The 23793-nt window shown below is 50.7% G+C and overlaps 11 protein-coding genes across 11 annotated transcripts; 2 read left to right on the top strand and 9 right to left on the bottom strand.

Moving 5' to 3' along the window:
- Positions 1–784: 784 nt before the first annotated feature.
- N7496_004548 (isochorismatase family protein family) lies at positions 785–3226 on the top strand (the record flags this gene model as incomplete). Its single annotated transcript, XM_056697477.1, has 1 exon — positions 785–3226. One exon carries the CDS (start codon positions 785–787, stop codon positions 3224–3226), a length of 2442 nt encoding a protein of 813 aa, XP_056556002.1.
- A 244-nt stretch (positions 3227–3470) lies between these two features.
- On the bottom strand, positions 3471–4288 carry N7496_004547 (rhamnogalacturonan acetylesterase RgaE; the record flags this gene model as incomplete). The annotated part of the gene is made up of 2 exons (XM_056697476.1): positions 3471–4111; positions 4180–4288. The coding sequence occupies 2 exons, from the start codon at positions 4286–4288 to the stop codon at positions 3471–3473; spliced, it is 750 nt and encodes a 249-aa protein (XP_056556001.1).
- Positions 4289–5123: 835 nt separating this feature from the next.
- Positions 5124–6040, bottom strand: N7496_004546 (enoyl-CoA hydratase/isomerase family protein; the record flags this gene model as incomplete). Its single annotated transcript, XM_056697475.1, has 2 exons — positions 5124–5892; positions 5928–6040. 2 exons carry the CDS (start codon positions 6038–6040, stop codon positions 5124–5126), a joined length of 882 nt encoding a protein of 293 aa, XP_056556000.1.
- A 593-nt stretch (positions 6041–6633) lies between these two features.
- Positions 6634–7140, bottom strand: N7496_004545 (Hsp20/alpha crystallin family protein; the record flags this gene model as incomplete). The annotated part of the gene is made up of 1 exon (XM_056697474.1): positions 6634–7140. One exon carries the CDS (start codon positions 7138–7140, stop codon positions 6634–6636), a length of 507 nt encoding a protein of 168 aa, XP_056555999.1.
- A 906-nt stretch (positions 7141–8046) lies between these two features.
- On the bottom strand, positions 8047–8411 carry tfb5 (TFIIH complex subunit TFB5; the record flags this gene model as incomplete). Its single annotated transcript, XM_056697473.1, has 3 exons — positions 8047–8094; positions 8180–8331; positions 8393–8411. 3 exons carry the CDS (start codon positions 8409–8411, stop codon positions 8047–8049), a joined length of 219 nt encoding a protein of 72 aa, XP_056555998.1.
- A 416-nt stretch (positions 8412–8827) lies between these two features.
- Positions 8828–10531, bottom strand: N7496_004543 (putative MFS multidrug transporter; the record flags this gene model as incomplete). Its single annotated transcript, XM_056697472.1, has 5 exons — positions 8828–9359; positions 9420–9781; positions 9829–9984; positions 10047–10370; positions 10424–10531. The coding sequence occupies 5 exons, from the start codon at positions 10529–10531 to the stop codon at positions 8828–8830; spliced, it is 1482 nt and encodes a 493-aa protein (XP_056555997.1).
- Positions 10532–11124: 593 nt separating this feature from the next.
- On the bottom strand, positions 11125–13293 carry N7496_004542 (alpha-N-acetylglucosaminidase; the record flags this gene model as incomplete). Its single annotated transcript, XM_056697471.1, has 2 exons — positions 11125–13189; positions 13280–13293. The coding sequence occupies 2 exons, from the start codon at positions 13291–13293 to the stop codon at positions 11125–11127; spliced, it is 2079 nt and encodes a 692-aa protein (XP_056555996.1).
- Positions 13294–14393: 1100 nt separating this feature from the next.
- On the bottom strand, positions 14394–16235 carry N7496_004541 (DUF3176 domain-containing protein; the record flags this gene model as incomplete). Its single annotated transcript, XM_056697470.1, has 1 exon — positions 14394–16235. One exon carries the CDS (start codon positions 16233–16235, stop codon positions 14394–14396), a length of 1842 nt encoding a protein of 613 aa, XP_056555995.1.
- Positions 16236–16747: 512 nt separating this feature from the next.
- N7496_004540 (putative MFS transporter) lies at positions 16748–18521 on the bottom strand (the record flags this gene model as incomplete). The annotated part of the gene is made up of 6 exons (XM_056697469.1): positions 16748–17096; positions 17144–17587; positions 17643–17840; positions 17901–18014; positions 18071–18247; positions 18316–18521. 6 exons carry the CDS (start codon positions 18519–18521, stop codon positions 16748–16750), a joined length of 1488 nt encoding a protein of 495 aa, XP_056555994.1.
- Positions 18522–19791: 1270 nt separating this feature from the next.
- N7496_004539 (uncharacterized protein) lies at positions 19792–20155 on the top strand (the record flags this gene model as incomplete). Its single annotated transcript, XM_056697468.1, has 3 exons — positions 19792–19894; positions 19944–20058; positions 20125–20155. The coding sequence occupies 3 exons, from the start codon at positions 19792–19794 to the stop codon at positions 20153–20155; spliced, it is 249 nt and encodes an 82-aa protein (XP_056555993.1).
- Positions 20156–20754: 599 nt separating this feature from the next.
- N7496_004538 (LipA and NB-ARC domain protein) lies at positions 20755–23225 on the bottom strand (the record flags this gene model as incomplete). Its single annotated transcript, XM_056697467.1, has 4 exons — positions 20755–22275; positions 22352–22663; positions 22729–22791; positions 22848–23225. 4 exons carry the CDS (start codon positions 23223–23225, stop codon positions 20755–20757), a joined length of 2274 nt encoding a protein of 757 aa, XP_056555992.1.
- Between the last annotated feature and the right edge of the window lie 568 nt (positions 23226–23793).

The raw sequence follows: 23793 nt of genomic DNA, 5'->3' as shown, positions 1-23793 counted from the left end.
GGAATTTAAGTAACCGAGAAAGTTTGGGGGAGCAGCTCTGGGAGTCATCCATGCTCCCAGCCTGCACATGACTCCACATGACTTGCTCCGGAGAAGAACTTGAGCTCCCCGGCCGACACCGGGGACCCGTTTTCAGCCTCCGTGATTGGTTGCCGCAACCGGCGCAGGTCTGGCCCCAGCAACTTTACAAGCCCGCCGATCGTGAGATCTCCGGCCCGATGGAGAGAGAAAAAAGAGACTTCTGACCGTTAAAGGGCGTTGGAGGGAGAGATTATTGGAGAAAGTATGGTGATTGACTCATTGCGACCCATTGTATCTTCCTTTTGTGGAGCCTTTATATTGTTAGGATGTAGCTAAGGGTACCATGAGCGGGGGAACGCCGCGGACTTGAGACCATTTGCTCCGACAAGAAGGAGAGTTTGCGGGGGTCAATGGCACTCAAATTACTCAATTGATCCTGGCTGGATCCAAGATAGTTGCTTGATGCTATAGCTACACGAGTCAACTGGCAATGGCACGATGATACTATACTGGACAGTATGTCTTGCGGATCCACGTGACTGAACTCCCGTCCGGGGCCTTGCTGCCTTGCTGCCTTGCTGCCTTACTGCCTTATGGCCTAGCTTCCTGAAGGTTAGATGGCAATCGATGCCTGACCCTTCAGGTGTCATCTCCACCCCCTCAAAGCTTCCCCCGCGACACAAACAAAGCGGCTGTTGATTGTTCGACCTTCCCCTCCACTACTTGCGCTGCGCCCCTCGCGCCGTGCCATGTCGACTCGACAATGAGCTTCTTCTCGTTTGGCGATATTCCCGCCATTCATACCCGCAAAGCTCTGCTACTCTTGGACTTTCAAAACGACTTTGTCCGCCCGTCCGGAGCCCTCCATGTTCCCAATACTGCAGATATTCTGGAAATCCTGCCCCCACTGGCAGCAGCCTTTCGTCGCTCCGGCGATGTGATTTGGGTGCGCTCGCAGTATGACTCTCCGCAGCCCACCGAAGATTGGAACTTTGGGGATCGTGTTGTCTTGGAGAAAGGCCCACCGAAGCCAGCGCCGATACCCAGATCCGATGTAATCGAGGCTTCGTCCGATCGTGACTCTCCAGAGCCCGTAGACACTGAAGCTTTTCTCTCTGGTCGATCTGCCAAGTGCTGCGCCGCACAATCCCCTGGGTATCAATTTCCCGCACCCGTCCTCGCTGCTATTGACCCCGATCGCGATACGGTGCTTGACAAGACGGGTTATTCTGCTCTGGAGTCTGAAGGTCTGGTTTTGTCATTTCGCACACGCTTTATAACCGAGCTGTATATATGCGGCTCCCTATCGAACGTCTCCGTCTATGCGACGGCTCTTGATGCCGTCCGGAACGGCTTCTCGGTGACGGTAGTCGAGGACTGCCTGGGGTATCGGGATTTTCAGCGTCACCAAGAAGCCATGCGTCGCATGGCAGATATCCTGGGAGCAGCGGGAATCACGGCACAGGAGCTGCACCAAGAGCTGGAGTGGCAGGAAACAGACGAGATCGCTCGGCAGAACAAAATGCAGCCGCCCAAACGACCGACAACTGCGGGTGCTCCCGTTGGTATTGAGGATATCATGGACAGTTTGGATGTGATGCCCGTTGATTCCATTCCGGAGGAGGCTGTGGAGGAGGCTCAGGAGGAGGAAAACTGCAGTTTGGCACAGCTCGCCTCACAGGCTCGAGCACAGAGAATCGCAGCAGCCGGTGCTCGTGTGCCAGTTGATGCAAAGAAGCAAGTTCGTGCACGAGTGCGTCGCCCGAAGCGTCGCGAGCCTACACCCAATGCAGACTCTGGAGATCGACCGGCAAAAGGCACGTCTAGCGACAGTTTGGGAGAGGGCGATTCCCGCATCATCCCAGAAATTGATTTGTCTGCTGAAGCCTTTGAGCGTATCCGGGCGGAGGTTTCCTGGCAGAAGATGTACCATCTGTCCGGCCAGGTCCCTCGACTTGTGGCGGTTCAAGGTCATATCCAGCCCGATGGCTCCATTCCTATCTATCGGCACCCCGCAGATGAATCTCCACCATTGAAACAATTCACGCCGGCCGTGGATGAAGCGCGCATCCTGGTCGAGCGAATCCTCGGCCACCCCCTCAACCACGTCCTTATCCAACTCTACCGTGATGGACAAGATTCGATCTCCGAGCATTCTGACAAGACTCTTGACATTGTTCGCGGATCCTTCATCTGTAACGTCAGCTTGGGCGCCCAGCGTGTCATGACGCTTCGTACCAAAACCTCAGCTTCCGAGTCTCATGAAGGAACCGAATCAAGTCGTCTCAAGCAGCAAGTCCCGCTGCCCCATCGATCTCTCTTCATTCTTGGAGAAAAAACTAATATGCGCTGGCTTCACGGTATCCGACCCGACAAGCGAGCCGCGTCCATCAAATCTCCCGCGGAGCATGCTTTTGGTGGCGAGCGTATCTCCCTTACTTTCCGACACATTGGCACCTATCTCAACCCGAACACCAATACTATCTGGGGCCAAGGAGCCGTTAGCAAATCCTCAGATACCGCCCGTCCTGTTATCCACGGTGAACCTGCAGAAACCGAGCGACTGATCCGCGCATTCGGTCAAGAGAATCGGGCCACCGAGTTTGACTGGGATGCCTTTTATGGCGCTGGTTTTGATGTGGTGAACTTTGTCACTACGTCTCCTGCTCTGCTCAAGCTTAGTGGAGACTTGGTTGCAGATCTGCGAGTGCAACTGGGATTGGGGGAGAACGGACTTCGATATGAGATTGTCGAAGGCTCTGAACCTCATGCTCAAGATGGAAAACCAAGCCCACGACCGTTGTATACAGACTCGGATGGAAGATCCATTGCAGGGGATGTGGCCATTCTGACGCACCTGGCTGAACGCCCCGCGGACTCAATAAGGCCTGGCGTGGAAGCTCTGCGAGGTGGCAATGAACTTCAGTGGATTGAAGGTTTCCTTGCACGATGGCGTGATCATCGTGCCAGTAATCCCGATTGCCGGTACGAAGCCAACTTGGAGGATTGCGAGCGTGCCCTGGAAGGCCGACATTACCTTGGAGGCTCGGCATTGAGCATCGATGATTGCTCCTTTTGGCCAGTCTTGCGCGAGATTGTACTGTGTCAAGGACCCTTTGATGCGGGGTTGGTGAATCTCAACCAATATTACATACGCGTAGAGAAACGGGGCATTGTAAGGGCCATCCTAGAGGGCTCCCAATGAGACTGAAGATCTTGAACTGCATATAGCGACTTGGCGATACCAGGCTACTTGTCTCTGGCGCCCACAAATTTACTTCTCTGTTCTACAGCCATGGACATATCACGATATACGAATGAAATCAATGGCCATATGGCAGCTTTTTCAAGACCAAGAGAGAATGTGATAATTCCGGCTACTGCTTGATATTTGCTATTTACATTCCACTTCGAATCATCTCCAAACACTTTCGTCTTCAGCCTAAGCTTCAAAGACACTCGCCCTCGAAGCTTTCAGTGTTCAGGAGACTCTCCAATCCAACTCCGGCACAGACGACGGCCTTGAAGAAAGCCTGAGCCACAACCGAGGCACCCTCAGCGCTCGTGTGGGTATGATCAAGCGGAAAGTATGCATCGACGACATCCACACCCAATGACTCAAAGATATCAGCCACATAAGCTCCATGGTCGACATACGATACACCAGCAGTCTGAGCTGCCAACTCGGCATATCCCACAAACCGCGAGGGCGAGTACGTGAATGTACCGGTCTCCCAGGGGTTGTTGGGCGTCTGGCTGGAGATGAGCACGTTGGCCCCCTTGGCCACGAATGTGCTGGCTGCGTTCTCCAGGTACTTGGGGAAGGTCAAGACAGTCTCCGTCACGCCGTCATAGGTCGTGGTGCATGTCTCATCCCCAGTGCCGGAGCAGTCGGTGCGGCCATTGTCCGTTGGCGTGAGCGAACCTCCGTCATTATGTCCGAATTCGATAATTACCCAGTCTCCGGATTGGACTTCGCTGGCGATCGTGTCGAAGCGGCCTTCGCGGGTGTAGGATCGTGCACTGCGGCCGGCGATGGCTTGATTGGAGACCGTGGCTGATGTATAGGGGGAGACATACTCGCCCCATCCTGGATGTTGTTAGATATACAATGCTGATGAGGCTTTAGGTGTCTTGGTCTTTGCTTGGAGAACGTACCTGCAGTACCGGATCCAGTGCCTCCCTTGGCCATGGTTGAATCGCCGGCCAAGTAGATAGTTGTGCCCAGCACACTGGGGACCATAGAGAGCAACACAGCAGACTTCATGATAGGCAATAGGTTGAGCTTGACAAGACTAGGCAAGGTGAACAAAGCAATTGAGAATATCCTTGAAATTGTAGATTGAAAAAGAGAATAAACAACGTTCCTACTGCTTCTTCTTAAACCAACCACATCCCCATAACCACCGGGACCATCTACACCGAAGTACGGAGTATATCAACCCAATTTACCCCTGTCAGAGCCAAATTATACGTGGAAAAAGAGGAGCCCCCTCTCTTCTGCAATATGACGGGCGATGTCCGACGAGAGAGACAGGGCGTTCGGATCAACGGAGCTCTTTTTGCCCCTGCTGACGGCGGAACTCGAGACTAAAGCGCCATCGTATTTGCGGGGAAGATGCGGATCGTCGGTGGTCTTTGATTCATGGAACCTGCATTTCTGCGCTGTACCTTCGGTATTCTGCCTTTTGTGATCCGGAGCTTCTTCCAGATCATCACCATTGCCCGTTGCGGATGATGTGGAGGGCCTTGTTTTTATTTCTCTCTCTGAAGGCTTAAGGCTTGGCTGTGGTTGTGTGGTGAAACCGCTGAAACTGGGTGTGTTTCGGGCTGTGCTTTTTTCGTTCGGCCTTATTTTCTACTTATTGTCTACGGTCTAGACTGGGTACTCTATCGGTCGCATGTCCCTGACGGGGAAATGTTATTTTAGTGCTTATTTTGAAGAAGGTAATTGTGACCTGATATCGTCAAAGCGTCCGACAAGTTGAAGGAAAAGTTCATTTATGTACAACGCCTCCGTCAGTCTCGACCACCGCGTGGATCAAGTGGAGACTAGTCAATGTAAACTTAGTAACACACGTAAGCTGTCAATAATTATTTACCTATAGCTTCTCGAAAGTAGGGGTGCGTTTCTGGAGTCCCGACAGCAAAGCAGCAGAGACATCCCCCGTTTGCAACGCCGCGCTGTTCCACACACCGGTATACCGCAGACCATCCTGGACGGAGTGATCGCGCGACCAGTTCAGAATCTCCTTGGTACCCTGAACAGCCACAGGACTCTTCGATGCAATCAGCGTAGCCAACTTGAGAGCGGCCGCGATCGTAGCCGCGCGATTCTCATGAACGGAGTTCACGAAACCCACGCGGAGAGCTTCCTCCGCCCCGAAAATACGCGCGCTCAAGGCTACCTCCTTCACCCAGCTGAAGTTGCCAACGACCTTGGGCAATCGGCTGAGGGTACCGATGTCCGCTGCCAAACCGATGTCGACCTCCTTGACGGCGAATCGCACATCCTTTGAGCAGAGGCGGATATCGGCTGCCGTGGACAGGTCGATGGCCAGGCCGAGTGAGAACCCGTGCATGGCGACGATGACGGGCTTCTCGCAGCGCTCGACGGCGCTAATGCAGTCCTGGAACTCGAGGACATGACGGCGCAGGTGGACGGCCTTGCGGGCGGGGTCGAGATTTGAGTCGCTCGAGAGGATGCCACCCTGCGAGGCGGCCTTGACGTCTAGACCGGTGGTGAATGCCTTTTCACCAGCTCCACTGAGGACGATGGCCCGGACGGACGGGTCTTCTGAGAGTTGGGTGAAGACTTGACGCATTTCCAACCACATACTAGTCACCCACGACGATGTCAGTGATGCATTCCTGCGTAGATGTTGAGGGAATGGGAGGAGACCTACGCTTCGAAGAAGGCGTTCATCTTCTCCGCCCGGTTAATCTCCACATGAGCGACATATGGGTTCTCAGCGGGGAATTGGACGGTAAAGTACTTGAAAGAATAGTTTTGCGCCATGATGAAGGTGTTTAGGGTGAGCGTGGAGTTGCAAGCCGGGGTAGACGAGTTGGTAGATGGCAGAGCCTGCGAATGGATCAAGTTGCGCTGCTTTCGAGGGCAATCTATAGTATCGGTGGGCGATGGTACAAATTCAAAAGATGTATGAAGACAGTCCAGGCAATACTTCTGAGTAGAAGAAAGACGAATGTGCAGATTAGCGATCGTTGTCACTTTCGCATTCGGTTCCTCGGCTCACATGCCTCGGCTCAGATAAGCCGGCGATAAGAGCTCCACTTGCATTTGCGGAGAAACAAACACTGTACGAGAAATTAAATACTCATATACAATCTACAGTCTACGTTGGAGCAGAGAATGGAGTTGGGGACGATTGATTAAATTCGATTAAGCTATCTAATAACACCCAGTTGTGAAGCAAAAAAAGGCCAGGGGACCATGTTAGCCACAGGAGCCGAGCAAAGTCAACGACACAGCAAGTCCCGATTGGCCATGTCCCGGCAAGTCAACGTGCAGAACAGTTCTTGAAGTCGTTTCTCATGAAAGTCCGGTCGAAGGTTACCCGCAGGCACCTTGACCATCACCGCGAGCATTGCTTACTCGATGGTGATCTTCTTGGTGGCCGCAACAGTGGACTTGGGAATCACGATCGACAGAATGCCGTTCTTCAGGCTGGCCTTGACATTGTCCTGGTCAATGCGACCCGGGAAGGTGAAAGTGCGCTGGAACTCGCCGACGGAGCGCTCACTAGCCCAGAAGCGGTGGCTGGGCTGGGTAGTCTCGGTCTCGTCGGTGGGTTTGGCGACGGTGGTGTCATCATCGCCGGTGTTCTCCTTGGGCTCGGTGGTGTGATACTCGCGCTCGGTGCGACCCTTCACGACCAGAGTGTGGGAGTCGGTAAACTCAATGTTGATGTCCTTCTGGGCGATACCAGGCAGCTCACCATCCAGGTGGTAGGAGTCCTCGCCCTCGCGAACGTCGAAGCGAGGGTGGAAGGCGCGGGTAGTGGTCTGGCGGCTGGCGCGGTGGACATCGTAGTCGTCCAGGAGACGGAAGAGAGGGGCGAAGTCGCCTGAGGGCAAGCTGGTGCGGAAGAGAGACATGGTGTAGAGTTGAATTGGAAGGTTGTTTGAGAGATTAGGTAGCTTGTTGGAAAGGTGGAAGAGTGGAAGCTTTGGACTTTGGAGCTTTCGAGCTTGGGTGGTTATGAAGATGTGAAAAAGAGTTGAGGTAGGGTGCTGGAGGGGGTTTTATAAGAAATCGCCAGTGGCAGCCAGCTGCCAACATGAAAGAATCACCCCATGATTGCAGGAGATCTAGAATTTGCCAGCGACAGTTGGCAGTTGCGTGATGTTGCGAGTTTCTGCCAGTTGGCGCGAGCAGCTTCCAGCTGCTGGTGGAGTCTTCTCCGCGGTTCTATAAAGGTCACGTGATATGGCCAATATGGGGAAATTCGAGCGTCATCAGCAGCATCATCGTCGCCACAGCCCTTCGTATATTCAGAAATTTTCCATTGGAGTATTGTAGGACGATGACAGAGAAAGTAGTTGCATGACATATGAGTATCTATGTAGCTAAACATGATACACAGCATCATGGCACTGTCCACAACCAATCCAGTTCATTGCAACTACCGGAATCCGCCTTGCTCTGTCGCTGCTCCCTGCCCACCTATCCCATTATAACCTATTATCTCACTTTTGGTGGTATGTGGACGACGTGGGGTGGTAATGTCAATCGAGGTGAGGACGAGAGGTTGGAGAAGTTCCTGGTCTCTGGCCATGGGGTTCATGTAAATCGCTCGAACGGTCTGCTTAGATACCCCAAAGCACGACGGAGAATTGCATTTAGGGTGAATCCATCGACTCGGTTGGCGCTCGAGGGTCGGCGGCATATGAGGATGCGCGGAGAAGGTTGGAAGGGAATGCGGAATGGGGACGGAGGTCTGCGACGGCATTGGTACTTCGAGGTATGTATGAAGAGTCAAGAACTCAATCGGTGTGAATATTTTATTCCGATTCGGACTCATCCAGCTGCATGATCTTCTCATCAAGGTCCTGCGATCGTGTTAGTGGGATGGCTACTGGACCGAGGGCTGGCGGCGACGGAGCGATGAAACCAGGCGTCTCAACGGGAACATACGTGATCGAGACGGGCCTTCAAGTTCTCAAGCTGGCTCTCCTTGATGACCAAGTGATTCTCGTCATCCAGATCCTCCACGATGTAGTCATGTCGCTCCTCGTCGTACTTGAGGATCATCGCTTTGATCGAGGGATCGCACTCGATGAGCAAACCTGATGAGTTGTGGTCAGTGCTGATCTATCTTATCAGTCTAGGAGGAGAAATGAAGCTTACCACGGACGGCGCGAGGCATGGTTGGCTGGAGTTGAAGGTTGAAGTAGATGGATGGAGTAATTGAAGGAAGAAGTGCGGAGACCAAAGGAAACGTTCCGCACGGGCGGTGATCGGCGCCAGGATATTCAGGCAGAAGGGCACCGCATATCTTCTCACAGTGAATTCAGCTCAGTTCATACAATTTCTACTTGCCGAGACTGCTACCACCCTCTGGGGCCTTAGATCCCTGCCTGATGGCCTAGTGAGATGAGTATAATGGAATTATATTTCAGAAGGTTTTTTGAGACATCTTTCTAGATAGCCCTCATAATATATTTCAGGCAGCAAGAGCCTCTCCCTTTCTACTTCCCACTTTGCTCTCTTTGCAAGTTTTCAATAAGCCCACACAAATCTTTGATCAATAATACCACGTCTATTGAATTTCAAACTATCAAATTAAACGTCCCGTTCGGGATCGCCTTTTTTATCAACTTCCGAGGTCCACCCAGTGGCCGCCTGGAATGCAGTAGCCGTCAATGCCACCAAGCTGCCCCCCAAGAAAAGCATACGAATCGCATGTTCGTAGCTTTGAATGGCAACTAACCGCTCTGCACCAGTCAACCGCATGACTGTGGCAGGACTGCCGAGCAAAGTCCGAATCAAGTCTGGCCGTGAGGGCAGATCATGCTGGGCAAAACCATCCTCCAGCGAGGTTTTGAGAATTCGGGTGAAGAACCCACCTCCCACGGCTGATCCAAAGCTACCGGCGAACCCTCGAGACATAGCAATCAATGAGCTAACGATGTAATGCACATGGGGACTTGTGAGGTGCAGTATATGCGACAGAGTATAGTTCATTAAGGACCCGGCGAACAGCCCGTTAAAGAACGTGGTCGTAACATACAACCAGGTAGGAGAATCTGGTGTTGAGAGAACAGAAAGTGCTGATGTTGCCACGGCGAATAGAACGAATATTATTAGGCATGAGCTGCGTGTGTCGGTTAGCCTCCGTACCAACGCCTTGAGATTGATCACGGGCGATACTCACGCATAGTAGCTAGTCGATTTGCGAATATGTAACCATCCAACAAGCAGTCCGCCAGTTCCAAACCCAGCGTTGGTTGGCACCAGAATAAGACCAGCGGATGCGGGAGACCAGCCCCGGACAGCCATAGCATAAACAGGTGTATAGAATAAGACAGCCCAGCGAGCCATCATCAGTCCAAGTCCTGCAAGGCAGGTCATTAGGACACTTCTCGATCGCAGTAACCGGACTGGAATGACAGGCTCTGCCGTCCACCGCGATTCAACTAAGATGAATACCACGAAGCACACCACAGAGAGCGGAAGAGGCCATATGAGAATCTCGGGAGATGCCAGACTTGAGAGGAGCAGAACGACGGAAAGTGACTGTACATGATTAGCATAACTCCGAGAACAATTGGGAGTATTCCTACCAATGCTAAAGCGCCTGCATAGTCCACTCGAGCCAGACTACGTAGAAGCGACCGCGTATTCAATGGCGCACGACCACCTGAAGAAGCTGGAATTGCCAGGAACAGTAACGGGCCCAGTAATAATGCGGCCGGTGCTTGAACCCAGAATATGAGACGCTGCAAGAGAACAGAAGTCAGTTTATTTGACGTCTTCAAGAGGTAGCAATGATGCAACATACCCAACCCAAGGAAGAAGTCATCAACCCTGCCAGAACCGCACCAGAAGCAAGACCCGTGGTGTATCCGGCATTGATCATGCCAATGCAGAGCCCTCGGCGTTTCGGAGAGGCGAGATCTACGGCCAGAATGATGGCAATGCTCATCAATCCGCCGCTCCCAATACCCGCAACTGCGCGGCCCAAGAGGAAGACGGTCAGGGTGGGTGCTGCAGCGGTAATGAACAAGCCAATGGCCAGAGTAGTGCTCGCAAAGATGACATAGAGCCGGGGTGTAAATATCTCTGCAAGCCGCCCAGTCAATGGGGTGACGCTGGATGCAGCGATCTTCGAGAATTTAGTTACAATTGTCTCTCAAGATACTTATCCATGACTCATACCAGATATGCAGAAGTAAACCACGTTGCTTGGTCAAAAGCATCCAGATCGGCCGCAATCTCGGATTGGGCTGTTGTCATCATGGAAATATTTATCGCTAGAGGGTCCATTGTGTCAGCCATTGAACATCTATCTACGGGAAAACAAGGCTTTTCAACACACTTTGGATCAAAATCAACAACTCCATAAAGAAAGCGATTGCAATCCCCCTCGGGATGCTCACGGTAGCAGTCAACTCATCATCGGGGCGCGATGACGAAATCAGAGGGGGTCTGCTCGGATGGCGAGGATTCTCGCCCTTCAGCCATTATGAAGGATGGTGATGGGATCTTGGTTGTGAGGAAACAGACTATTCATTGAAATTGAAATCCAAAAACAATCAACGATAACGTTATTTGCAGGTTAATTGTTAAAAACAAGAGATAACCGGAATGGACGGAGGGGGATTTCTAAGCAAAACCTTCGGAGATAAGCCTGTTTTATTTGGTTTAGTCTTTTTGTGGCAACCGTTGGGGGACCATCCGGGGGTGGGGAACTATACAAAATCGGGCGATATGATTGGGGATTACAATCGCCTCACAACAGCTAGAATGATGTGCTGATCATAAAGAGGAGGCGTAGCAATCATGATTCGGTGTCTCTAAGATTCTATCTCTTCGGAATATTTGTTGTCAAGTCGCAATCAGCTCCACTAGCAACTTCATCACCGTCCTGCAAAGACCGCGGTCCATCGACTACGTACATCGTTCAACACTTTCTCCAAATTCCCCGCATCTGCACTGGGTTCTGGCTCATCCCAGGTCTCGTGCTGCCATTTCAGCTCAAAATCCAGTAATTTGTTCGTCACTTCGGTGGCATTGAACGATGCGGGCGGTGTAGACTCCAAGTACTGGATGAAAATCCGCCAGCGAGGGACGTAAAATGTCGAGATTAAACCACTCCATTGCTTCGAGGCGTAGTCGGCAATCTCTCCACTGGGGCCCCAAAGTGTGATTTGATTGCGAGCATTATACTCCAAGAATGATGCTTGATCATCTTCCCCATTTGCCCAGGCCCGAGCCGACTTGATCCACGAAGACAATCGGAAATTGGAATTGGTGAGAAGAATATTATCGAGATCTTCAAGGAAATTAATCAAATCTTGGCCCTGCTTGGATAACGAGCTTGAGTCGGAGGAATTCCAGGCAGATACCAGATCGAGATACATAGGAATGAACGCGTTGGCCATGACTTGTCGCGTTATATCAACCATGTCATGTTGATAGGCTGGATTCGTCCACAGTTTGGGCTCTGAGTTTGCAGCCTGGTAGAGCTTTTGCCATGCTTGCACAACTATCGACGGGTCGTAGGTAAGTTCAGTGCTCTGGAACCCGACTCGAATGTTCTCCAAGCTCGGACGGATCTCAAAGGCGGACTTGATAACCGAGGTAACGGAGGTATTCGTGTTATCAAAGACTGTGGTTCGCATTCCTTCCCATGCTTCATGAAGTTCCTTAGGCATAGATCCATAACCGGAATATCGGCTGGCCACCCAATCATGGAAATATCGCTCAGTGTCCAAAGGTACTGATGACCATGCCTGATCTAACAGAGCAGTATAAATGATTTCATTCCCCTCTTGCCCTTCCATTGTCAATCCATAACCAACCAAGGATGGAGATTCAATGCGCGCCTCGGTCGCATTCACGGTGAGGTTTGTAAGTTGTCCGTAGAGGCCCATGTTGCCCCCATAGTCATGCACCTGGCACCAGAGCCACGGCTTACCGTAGTAAGAATGTGTTCGGCGCCATTGAGGTGCAGATTCAGAGAACAGGTCCAAAATAAGCATGTCGTTATTATCCTCCACGCCCGAGAGGAAAGCTTCGATCCGCTCTTCAGTCCAGAAAGCCGATTGCGCGTAGAAAAGCCAGCCTTGCATCATCCAGATTGCGTCCGGGTCTGCTTCCTTGAGGCTCTTCCAGGTGTTTAGAGTCACGTTGCGAAGATAGTCCAAATCTCCAGAATAAGGAGAGTTCTCGTTGTATTGATCCAGGGTGTAGATGTGACTGACATTGCCATAGGCGTCCCGTTGTTTACCAATGAAGCTAGATTGCAATTTGGCAAAATTATCATCAAATGGCTCTAGAAACGAATCATTTGAGTACTGCAAAGGGAAGCCGGCCCATTGTGATCCTCTGACGATCTGTGCGTCTGGAAGGACGCGAGTGGTGTTCATGGGCACGAATCCCGTAAACGAAGGGAGGACAGGCGTCATGCCCAGTTCTACCATGCGAGGTAGAATCTTTTTCTGCAGGGCAAATTGCTGGTCGATCCAAGACCGAGGGAGATCACCACCCCAAGAGCCTTGGATATTTCCGAATCGGTTCCATGCTTGGAACGCAGGTCCGCTGAGGAAGTTCGAGATCTCGGCGTCGGTGAGTCCGATCTCTTGGAATACATCCACAAGAATCTTTTCTTGGCCAACCCATGCTAGAGGCAGATTGACACCGTGGAGGGCAAGCCAGTCCAACTGGGTTTCCCAGTCCTCCCACGTCCAGAAGGCCGTCGTATAAGAGAAGGTAACTGAGAGGTGAAAGATTGTCAATATAAGGACTATGAAGATAGCATGTGCAGGGCTACCTGTATTGAAATGATATCGCCATGGCACCGTGCTGGAGCCTTGTAGTGGTTTAGCAAGACGAGGCAGCTTGGAAGGAGCCTGATCCAGACGGCTCCCGATAAACCAGTAAATATCGACATGGGCGACTTCGGTCAAGTATTGACGAAGCCTAGCGAGTCAATGAGCGACCGAGAAACCATCAGACGAGGATGCGAAAAAGATACCCTGAGGATAGTGCCGATATGGAGTTACCCTTTACCAAGATCGTGCCATTTGGTGCACTCGAGACCACGAATTGATCATAGCTGGCGGTGCCCGTAAGATTGGACTTGTCTATTGTGAAATGGAAGTGATCGACATGATTTGGCAGTCGTCTTTTAACGAGGCTGTAGAGACCATTGGTGGACTGGGCTGCGGTGAACGCTGCGCAGAGCAAGAAGCAGAGCGATGACTTCACCCACTGCATTGCTGGGCCTTTCTCGAGGATTGAAAGACCGTGAGCTTTTTGTCAACAACCACAGAGATAATTCCCGACCACTATTAAATAAGTCGCAGAGGCTGGGTCCATCGAGTCAGCTCGCAGAGCCAATAGGAGGCCGTGGGCGGTTGCATTTTCAGCTCCCTAGTATTTTATTACAGGACCCCCGCACTGGCTGCATACTGCGTCGCGTTGTAACTGTGTGATCCGACATGTCGATCTAAAAGGGAGCCCCTCGCACGCGAGAGCTTTAGGCGGGACGCGTTCGAGGCGCAATGTATTACCCGATTTGTATATTTGGAGAAAGCCAAAGGCAAAGCCCCTCAAATAATAATTACAACTGACCCTGTTTAGCGTCCAGTATAACTAGCTCCTTATCTATATACTACGAACCACCAATCACTGAAGTATTGCTGCAATAGTTATGGCTATCACAGTCAGTCGAAAATGAGGTGGTTTACAACCAGAGCTTACTACCAAAACCATTATATGTTAAGGGTAAGCCTACTGCCACAAGCCTACTGCCACCCCCTGGATTTCCCGCTCGCACCCCCTGGGGCCTTACATTTCCGCTTGGCATCATGATACATAGTGTTCTATCTGGCAGTATTCTATATAGTGGAGTTTATGGTACGTTCGAAATTTTGACCAAATATCAGAATCATCTCATTAGACATGCCTTGAAAGATGATTACCTACTTAGCTCGAGAAAGATTATGCGGCTATCCAGGAAGATATCTCAAAAGACCTCCCAAAAGATACCTGTACTCATCTCGCTAAGCCCGTTAGGCGGAGATATAAGGCCCCAGGGCGGGAAACCTAGGAGGTAGCTGAAATCTGGCCCTATGTTAACAGCTTAATAAAAACGGCTACTTGAACATGTCCAACTTCCAGCTTAGAATTGCCTTTGTAACATAAGCCGCCCGTTGCGATCGGAAAACTCCAGCCTGACCTCAAGACCTTCCCCCATTGTCTCCATTCTGCTGTTGGTCTGGTACTCATCATGTTCAACCTCGGCCAACCCGTGAAAGAATATCGCCATAATAGATGACTTCCAAAGCGAGCATTTCTTCTTTTTGTTGACAATAATTGTCAACACCAAGAACATATTCCCTAGAATTACCAGCAATGCTGGGAAAGCAAGCCAAATCCAATCAACGTGCACAAAAACCTCCAAAGTCGAGACGGTGCCATTCACTACGAAGTTCGCATTATCCAGCCCGACCTTGGTTAAAGAATCGGCCACATTGGACATGATTGCTTCGAGCCCTAAATAAGCAATCTTTGAAACGACTTCATCTGTGGCTTCAAGTTCAGAACCCGTTTCCATGACGCTAGAGCTGTTGTATATGAATATCTGAGTTTCTGTACCTTGGGGAAATGGCACGGCAAATGCCCCACAGGAAACAAATTCACTCGCTGCAGCGACTCCTTCCTCCGATAGCCACTCCTGTGGAATATCATGTTCCGGCATCCAGCAGTTTTCGGGAGAAGGTACATCGGCAGTCCGAGTAAACTCTCGCCCGTAACTGAGGGTTGAGATGTCGGAGTGCAATTTCCCATTCACAATCGAGATATCGTAATTTTTCAAGCAAAGAGAAAGGCTACACTCGGTCACCTGCTTGATCACAATTCCATCTCTAGGGTCTCCACCAGGTGTTGTGCGATTGAAATCAAAATCTAGGCTGGCATGGGCTACCGTAAGAAGGGGAGATAAAATTCCCTCGTGTAGGATATCCGTAGAGTTCGCATCCGAATCGTACCCATTGCTACTCCAGACAATATCTGCGGGCATCGATATTGTCTGGGTCTCGGCATCAAGAGGCATGTTGAATTCTTTGGCAAATTTTAAAATTTGCTTCTGTTGCCATTCATCGATTGCATCGTTGACTGTGACGAGCGAGTTAGATGGCGTGCCCTGATCAGGTATCACGTTACAGGCCCCTGCTACGGAACCCCTTTCACCGCTGAGTTTTGGCTTGTGACAATCGAGTGTGACATTTGAAGTAATATTGGCACATCGACTGCAGATCCCAACAGTCTGAAAGGTAGGAAACGTGCAGTTTCCGGATGGACACGTTGGTTCGATGGGAAACCCAGATTTCCAGATGCCGCTAATGACTGCAATATTCATCGTACCCTCCAAGTCAGGTAGCACTAGAGAGTAGTCTCGCAATTGCGGTGCATACGCACCAGGTTTCTCGGTCGACTGAGCCGGATAGCTCAAGATTTGTTGAATAAATGGATCAAAGGCTAACATGCAAAGAAGCACGAATGCACCAATTGAGACCAGGGATCGACCTCCATGATGAAACAACAGAACTAGCGAACCAAGTGGTCCCCGACTGGCACTGTCAAAGGTCTGAACGTCCAATAATTGTCGGTTGCTCGGGGTTTGAAGCCATATCCATTTCAATTGACCGATAGCCTCGCCCACCACAAAAACAAGAGACGACTTGGAGGCGGTTGCAAGGGTTGATATAATCGCGTTTAACGACAGTCCATATTTCATGTCTGGCCTTGTCTTGTTGTCGTATGCTAGCAGGACACTGCAAATTGCGACAAGGCAGCCAAGACTGAATATCATGAGCAAGCATTCAAGGATCCATGTGTCGAGAATGAGCTGTTGCCATCGACTGGGTTTCTTCTTTGGGAGAGTGTGCCATCTTCCGTGAGTGTCATTGGGATGGGTGGATGACACCTCGGACACGCTGCCCGAGGGCGTAGCCTGCAACATTTGCAACATCCGCAGAATAGTGGCACCATACGCAGAAAACCTCAGGCTAATTCAAGCCAATGTTCTCAAGACTTTAGTAAAGCAGATCGAGGCGCGACACGAGATATGTTGCCAGGTAATTATGAAGTTCCAGATGGCGCATCGCTTTGGGTAATGTGAGGCTGGAAGCCCCCATTTATTCAAGCATCATGTCTCTAAACTCTTGGGTATCACAACCGGCAGTGGGCTGAGCAATAAAAAGGGAGGGCTACAAGAATGTATGTTTGGGCATCCCCCTTGCAGACCATGAATGCAATGGGTTGCCTGATAAATTGCTTCAAGGCACAGGCTTGCGTTAACCCGGTACTGAGAAAGAGTAAGAGGCTACATAGCGTTGTTTACCCCAAGAGTCATCTGCAATGAGGCCATTGTCCCTTTCGAGAAGCGTGGCTGTGATCCTTAATTGTGGTAGCGATGAAAGGACAACTCCAGTAAGGCGAATTATTTCGTTAGGGGTTATAGAAGTCTAGATATCACAAAATGTAGCGGAACCCGACCGCCCGGCTCTCCAAGTTATCACCAGGAGGAACATCCTCACTCGACTCCACTGCTTCAAGCCGCTGGTTCATCTTTTGGTGGACCAAACGGATCACAAGGGCAATCAGCGCAACTAAAAGCGCAATCGCTGCAGTAGCGCTGCCTCCTGGAATATATCGAGGACCCGACGAAGACGGCCACATATAACTACCATAGATTGAAGCCGTATTGCCAAGCATGTTGGCAATGGCAATTGCTGCCGAACGTTTGACCAAGGGTCGAGGGAAGGAGTTTGCAACCCAGGCAATGATGATTTGGTATGCGGATACAGCTCCCATTGGCATCCTGAGATGGTCAGCGGGGCTGTAAAGAGGGGATAGGCTAGGACTTACAGGAACATGGCAAAGAATTTGGCACCAGTGTTGGTAGTTGCTGTGCAGATGATACCGCCTACAACACTAACAAGCATCAGGCAGATAATGTGGAGGCTGCGGTCGTTCGTCTTGCCAGACGTGTAGGTCACAACCAACGAGACTAGGAAGGTGGCAATCCAAACAGGTGCGGTAATGAGCAGGGTCTCAATGTTGCCATAACCCAGAGTCTTGACGATAGTCGGGAAGAAGTATTGGAAGTTCTGAGATAGCAGTGACGTGTGCTGCAGCAGGATAAAGAGGTAGATGCGCTTATCGGCAAAGACCATAGCCAGAGCCTCCTTGATGCTGCTAGAGGTGGCATCGTCGGCCTCACCAGCATCATGAATGAGGCGCCACTGAGCGTAAGCCCGCTCTTGGTCATCCAACCAAGAAGTTGTTGCAGGATAATTGGGAAGGAAGATCCTAGCGGGGGTAGATGTAAGCTAATGAAAGCAAGAGACCTGGCTGAGAGACTTACGCGGCCAGGACAGAGACTCCCACCGTGATGCATCCCTCGATAATGAACAGCCATCGCCATCCGGCAATTCCATGCGCTCCATCCAGGTTTCCAAGAACGCCGGCACCGATCAAACCACCAAAGGCGTTGGCAAGGGAACTTCCTGAGTAAAACCAGGCAATACGGTGACTCAACTCCTGTCGGGTGTACCAACTCGACCTGTATACCAGTGTTAGAGGTTAGTATTACGTATAAGGACTGCGCATAGAAAATGCGTACATCAACATGACGGCGCCTGGGAAGAACGGCGCCTCGACGAATCCAAGAAAGAACCGAGAGACCACGAGTCCGGCGAATGATTGGGTAGCCGCCTGGCAAGCTGAAATAATACCCCTGCATACGTGGTTAGTTTTGTGAGGAAGAATGGCACGTTGACCAGAGATAATTACCAAATTGCCATTGCAACACCCAGGAATCGTGATGGTCGAATGCGAGTGAGTAGAAGATTGGAGGGTAATTGCATGAGTAGGTACCCAACAAACAAGATACTTGTGGCCAGATTATAGTCGGTGCCTTTCATGCCCAGATCTTTCTCTAGGGATCCCAGACGCGCCTGAGAAAGGTTACTGAAGGGTTGGTGTTAGTTGATGCAATATGAAGGATACATAGATACATGGTGTGTGGTGGTACCTACTTGCGATCGAGAAAGTTGAGCAAGTACATCAGGACAAGGAATGGCAGCAAGTGCGAGTCTACTTTGCGCAGAAGGGTACGAGTCATCTTTTGATGCCATTCTGGGCTCTTGGAAGCATATGCCTGATAGAGAACATCCTGGTCCGAGTCCAGAGCCTTCCTGGAGGTGTCCCGGTACTCGATTTGTTCGGCACCGGATTTATCCATTTTTTTTTGGTATGGAAATCGGCCGTCTAGAAGGTGCTGCTTGTTTTTCCCCCCTCTTTGGCAAAACGGGTTGTGCTTTCTTATAAGTCACAATAGGGTAACAAGTTGACTCGGGGCAAGTCCGAGAACCTCGTCCAAAGGCCCGGGGGGAAGGTCGGGGGAGACAGCGACACAAGGCGCGGCAATGGATTCTCTTATCGGAAAAGCGTGCGCATAGCGGAGTTGGTTGTGAATGAATTATTGGCTCGTCGTTTCGCATGGGAAAAACGGAGGACCCTGACTGTTTACCCACATAATCCTTTCCCCCGCGTGTTGTGGGTATGGGGAAGCGAGTCCTGTTCGGGGGACTTTAGACCGAAAAGCCGTTTAGCCGGGTATACTGTACATGGCAATCCGAAGCCTGAACTCATTCTGTGCGAACTTAACCTGATTTTGGATCCGCAAAGGACTGACATTGATCGTGATTCAGACCAGCTCTTGTGTCTTGGAGAAAATCTCGAATGCTGAACAGCAACACTCCCAGGTAGGAGGTACTTTGGTAAAGTTCTAGACTCTCAACAAACCCCTCGAGCTCGAGATAGTGGAGTCTATTGCGGGATGGCATGACCCAAAGCTCTCGGCAGAAGACCGAGACAAAGAGCACAGGATCTATCCCAAAAAGAAGTGGAAAGCGATGATCATCACTGGGAGGTAGGATGCTGGGACTTACGCCTGGGATTTCAGGCATCAAGAACTTAGTCATCACCTGCCCTGTTGCCTGAGGCATAAATATGCTTTGGATGCCTCAGGTCTTGGTCGAGTACGAGATGACGTCACGAGATTCTCCCATCAACAGGAGTTCCAGGCTTTTCCTTGAGCTTCCCCCCTCTTTTGTTGGGCTCAGCCACGATGGACAAGCCACTTTTGGACGAGCCAATGACCGCATTGACTCGCAATCTCGATCAGAAATGATCCGATCGACATCGATGACCTCGGATCCAAACCCATGAGTGGTGATGATCTGGCCATACACCGTGAGAAGACGGACGCTCGTGGGGCAGCCCCGATGTTTGGTGTCCATCCGAGCGCAGCAATGACGATGCTCCCAGCGAATCATTCCTTTTTCTCGGATGTGGCTATGATCATGCTTCTAATCATCTTTATCATAGAGATTTGGGTTTTATTATAAAGGCAGTACCTGCCATTACCCCTCTTCCGCCCTCCATCAAAGTTTCTCAACTCTCTGCACCCCATTTAACCATACTACTCTTATTATCTTCTCTTCACAACCATGGACAAGCTCTCCGGACTCGCTTCCAAGCTCGGCGGTGGCAGCAGCAGCAGTGGCTCTGGCTCCAACCAGCCTGCTGGTAACGAGGACTACCTCGACAAGGGTAAGCCTCGCTGTTCTTGTTGCTATACACTATGACTGACATCTCCCAGCCCTCGACAGCGCCGAGCGCAAGTTTGGTGGTGGCAAGGTTGACCCAGAGAAGATGCGCTCGACCAACGAGAAGATCACCGACGGTGCTCGTGAGCAGTTCGAGAAGCTGACTGGGTAAGATAATTCCCCTCATGTGTCAGTCTGCAGAGAACACTACTAACCATCTTCTCCTGTACACAGCAAGCACGTCCCCGAGAAGTTCTCCAACTAGATAATTTCGGACGGATAACGCTGATGGTGCGCTGGAACATGTTGCCATCCTTCTATGTCCTCCACACTAGTGACTTGGATATGTGATACCCATGGGTAGATAATGAAAATGAATGCCCCTCTTTTATTCATTTCTTGGCAGTCCCAAGTTAGTATTTGTAACTACCAAATTTAGATAAGTATCAATGCACATCAAGACCTTGATCGGGTACCTAGTACAGTATGCCTCCTGCATCCATCAATAATATGATAGTTCAAGACGCGCCGAAGACCTCTTATGTTCTCTTCGCTGCACTATTGTACCGTTTTTAGAAATCATTCCCGATCACCCATCAAGGACCAGGCTTTTAAAGAGGTTGAGCACAACTCCCCGGGATTATGTTTCAATACAAAGAAAACTGAACGAGATATAGCTCAACACGTTCCCCGTGTCTCTCTATTATTGAATTCCAAAATTTCAATATATCTTAAAGCACGAGCGGACAAAGATGGCTAACTATGTGTGCAATTTGTGGGTTGTGTTCACAGACGGGATGATATTCATGCGAGTTTCAACTGGCGATTACTCCACAGATCCAACTGCCTCGACTCTTGGGTATTCTAACTGCCTTGATTATAACGTTGCAATTGGGATAAAAACCCTCCCAGCCCCGACGCTATGCCACGGCGATTGGTAAACATGGTATTAGCCCGGCACAACTGAAGTTGATTCGAGATACGTTGCTGCATTGCCGTGCCCTGTGCACCGCGACACGAGGCCAACGCACGTTCGAAATATTTCTGGGCAGGCTCATATTCCTGCGCCGCGAAATGAAGATTCCCAAGCATCTCGAGGGAGCTCTGCGTTTCGGGATTATCGAGGCCCCTTCGTTGCTCGACCCAATCCAGGTATCGTACCATCCAAGGGATGGCCTCGGAGGGTGGGTTGACGACGGTAAAGTGCAAAGCTCCTTGGAGAGTATACATCACACCGATACTTCCAACAATGTCCATGGTGAGGGGGTGGTCCGGTCCAAGCGCATCTTCCGATATTGCGAGAGCACGGCGGAGTGTTTCAGAGGCCTCCAGCATTTGATGAGCACGCGTCAACCCTCGGCCATGCAATGCCAGAGCTCGGATTGTAACGGGATTCTTGTCGCCCAGACCAGCCCGCAACTCTTCGTACACCTGTGGTAAAATATCAAATGCTTGTTGCACTTCGGGCTGGAACACTTTCACGAGAGCAGCGCTTTCATCTCCATGGTTATAGATCATGTAGTCGAGCGTGTCAAGCGCAGCCCAGAAGACACGGATGTGATTTTCACCCAGCAGGCGTTTCAGGGACTCGGTGAGCTTTTCGGCGGTCATGATGGCACTTTCACGGCGATTGAGGGCATTGTAGGCCATGCCGAGCCGGCGTCGAGTCTCCAGCGTGTCGAGATGGTCTTCACCAATGCTCATTTGCTGCCGGGCTAATACGTTGGCGCAAATTGACTCTGACTCCTGGTATTTGCCCTTCTGGCAAACAATCTCGGCCATGAGACTCTCCGATCGCATGGGAAGAGTGTGACCATTTCCAAAGACACGACGAGAGTTATCAGTGACCCATTGGCACCACTCACCGGCCTTTTCTAGGTAACTCGACTCGAGCTCAATCTCGGCCAAGTTATACCCAACAGCAAGAGTACTGGCATGATCGGCACCCAGGGTTCGTAGATGCTCCTGGAAGATCTGGTACTCGACATTTCGGGCTTCATCCCAGTTCGCACGATTCTTTAGCTCTGCCGCTCGGAGGGATCGCGGGTCGTTGTCCAATGGAGTAAACATCGACCCAACTACTCTTTGAGCTACCTGAACCGCTCGTCCCGGAGGAGAATATGGCGCGCTGCTGTTTGAATGCATGCGAGGAGGGAGTGGTGGTGGATTAAACCCCATCGTGGGTTGGGGGGATGGCTGTGGAATGAAGCCTTGCTCGGATAAAAGGGCCTGGTCGACTAGTTGCTTGATGTTTCCCTTGATGAGACGGTACATCGGGCCTCGAGTGCCCACTTTGCACATTTGTGAATGATCGGCATCGAGCTTCAGCTGTGTCTCGCGAAGGCCAGAGAGACCAAGAACGGCAGATTCCTCATCTACCACCAGCTTCTGAAAATTAGCTTTTGTAGAAGAATTGGGCAATTTTGGTAATTATTCTCGAGACCCGGAAAACAGCACTTACATGGCTAATTGAAGCAGGACCAGCACCGCCCAAAAAGACTTCTTTCCCTTCGATAAAACTGACTACACGATAATCTTCCAGTTGATGACGAAAGCGATCTGACATCTGTCGGGTAAAGAGCGAGTTGTGCTCCAAGCAGTCTAGTAGGTCGTTGCTAGCATGCCCCTTGGAGACAAATCGAGCAACGCGGGCAGCGATCTTGCCCAGCTCGACGGCTTTCGCTCCACGGTGAGGTGTTCCAAAGAACACCAGGCCAGAGGTTGATGTGCGGATGGAGTTGTACTTCGGATCTTCCTTTGCATTGAGCAGAGCCTATCTCAAATCGGAAAGGCATCGGATCAGTTCACCATCGATATTACACATGTAGATAGACTGACCTGCTTGATAACCAGTCCTCCAAGACTGTGTCCGATGAAGATGATTTTGGGCGGCAGAGATTGCTAGTTTACTTAGATCAACAAGCTTTCTTCTCCTCAAAAACAGAGTCATCACATACAAACTGTGGACTGCGCTCCATGTCCAATAAGTTCAACAAAGTGTTTGCATGGTCTTTGATGCTTGCAGTTGACATAGTCTGCGGGTTAGTGATGTTCGAGTTGTACCCATAAACGAAGACCCTTGAATACGGGATATCCTCCGCTAGGAAATCCTTTGGCCAGAAGTTCCCATTCTCATGGGTCCAGGTTTCGAATGGATGATCATTTCGACCTCGCGGATTCAGGCCATGGACGAAGACGAAGCTACGGATGGATAGGTTAATCTTCGACGGGGTCTCCGGAGAGCAGAGGTTGATTCCGTACTCAATTTTATGCGCTTCCCGAGGAGTATACACCTCCTGGAGGAATGGAAACTCATGCTCGGTCGAATCCTGCATTATTTCTCAGATCTTTTGAAAAGCATATCGTGCTGGAGGTTAAGGTCAACATACCATACTCAACGAGCAGATGTAGGGAACCAAAGGTATGACAACGAAGTAGAGAAAGCTGTAGACGAATTTCTTACACCAGGCGCGATATCAAGAGCTAGTCTCGCTTGCATTCACCAGATACGATGATGACACCACATGAGACCTGCAGTCAGACGGGTCCTTGGCGTTCGTACTAACGAGGATTATTTCTAGAACAGCCAATCATCTGCGTTTCTGCCGATCGGCAGCACTTGCCCTGAATCTGCGGCTGGGGTGTTTTCAAGTCCTCCGGGTGATCTGGAGACCCTTTCGGGCGCCCGCGGTGATACCCTGCATGATATCCTGGACCCCTATTGATGTGATAGGTTGTACATGGGAGATTGAAGTGATAGTCCGATTCTGGAGACTTCAGAGATGGCTCAATCGGATATGCTTCACCTCCCTCTCTTTTTGGAAGTGCCTCTTGGATGCGTTTTGATACGTCTCTTTGGGTGGTTCAGGTACCATCTCTGATGTATTATCCTGACCACATTTT

Source organism: Penicillium cataractarum (genome assembly GCF_028827025.1).
Source record: "Penicillium cataractarum strain IBT 29864 chromosome Unknown utg000004l, whole genome shotgun sequence".
In the NCBI taxonomy this organism is placed as follows: domain Eukaryota; kingdom Fungi; phylum Ascomycota; class Eurotiomycetes; order Eurotiales; family Aspergillaceae; genus Penicillium; species Penicillium cataractarum.
The sequence above is the reverse complement of the archived record's forward strand: the minus strand, read 5'-3'. Positions and strand labels throughout refer to the sequence as shown.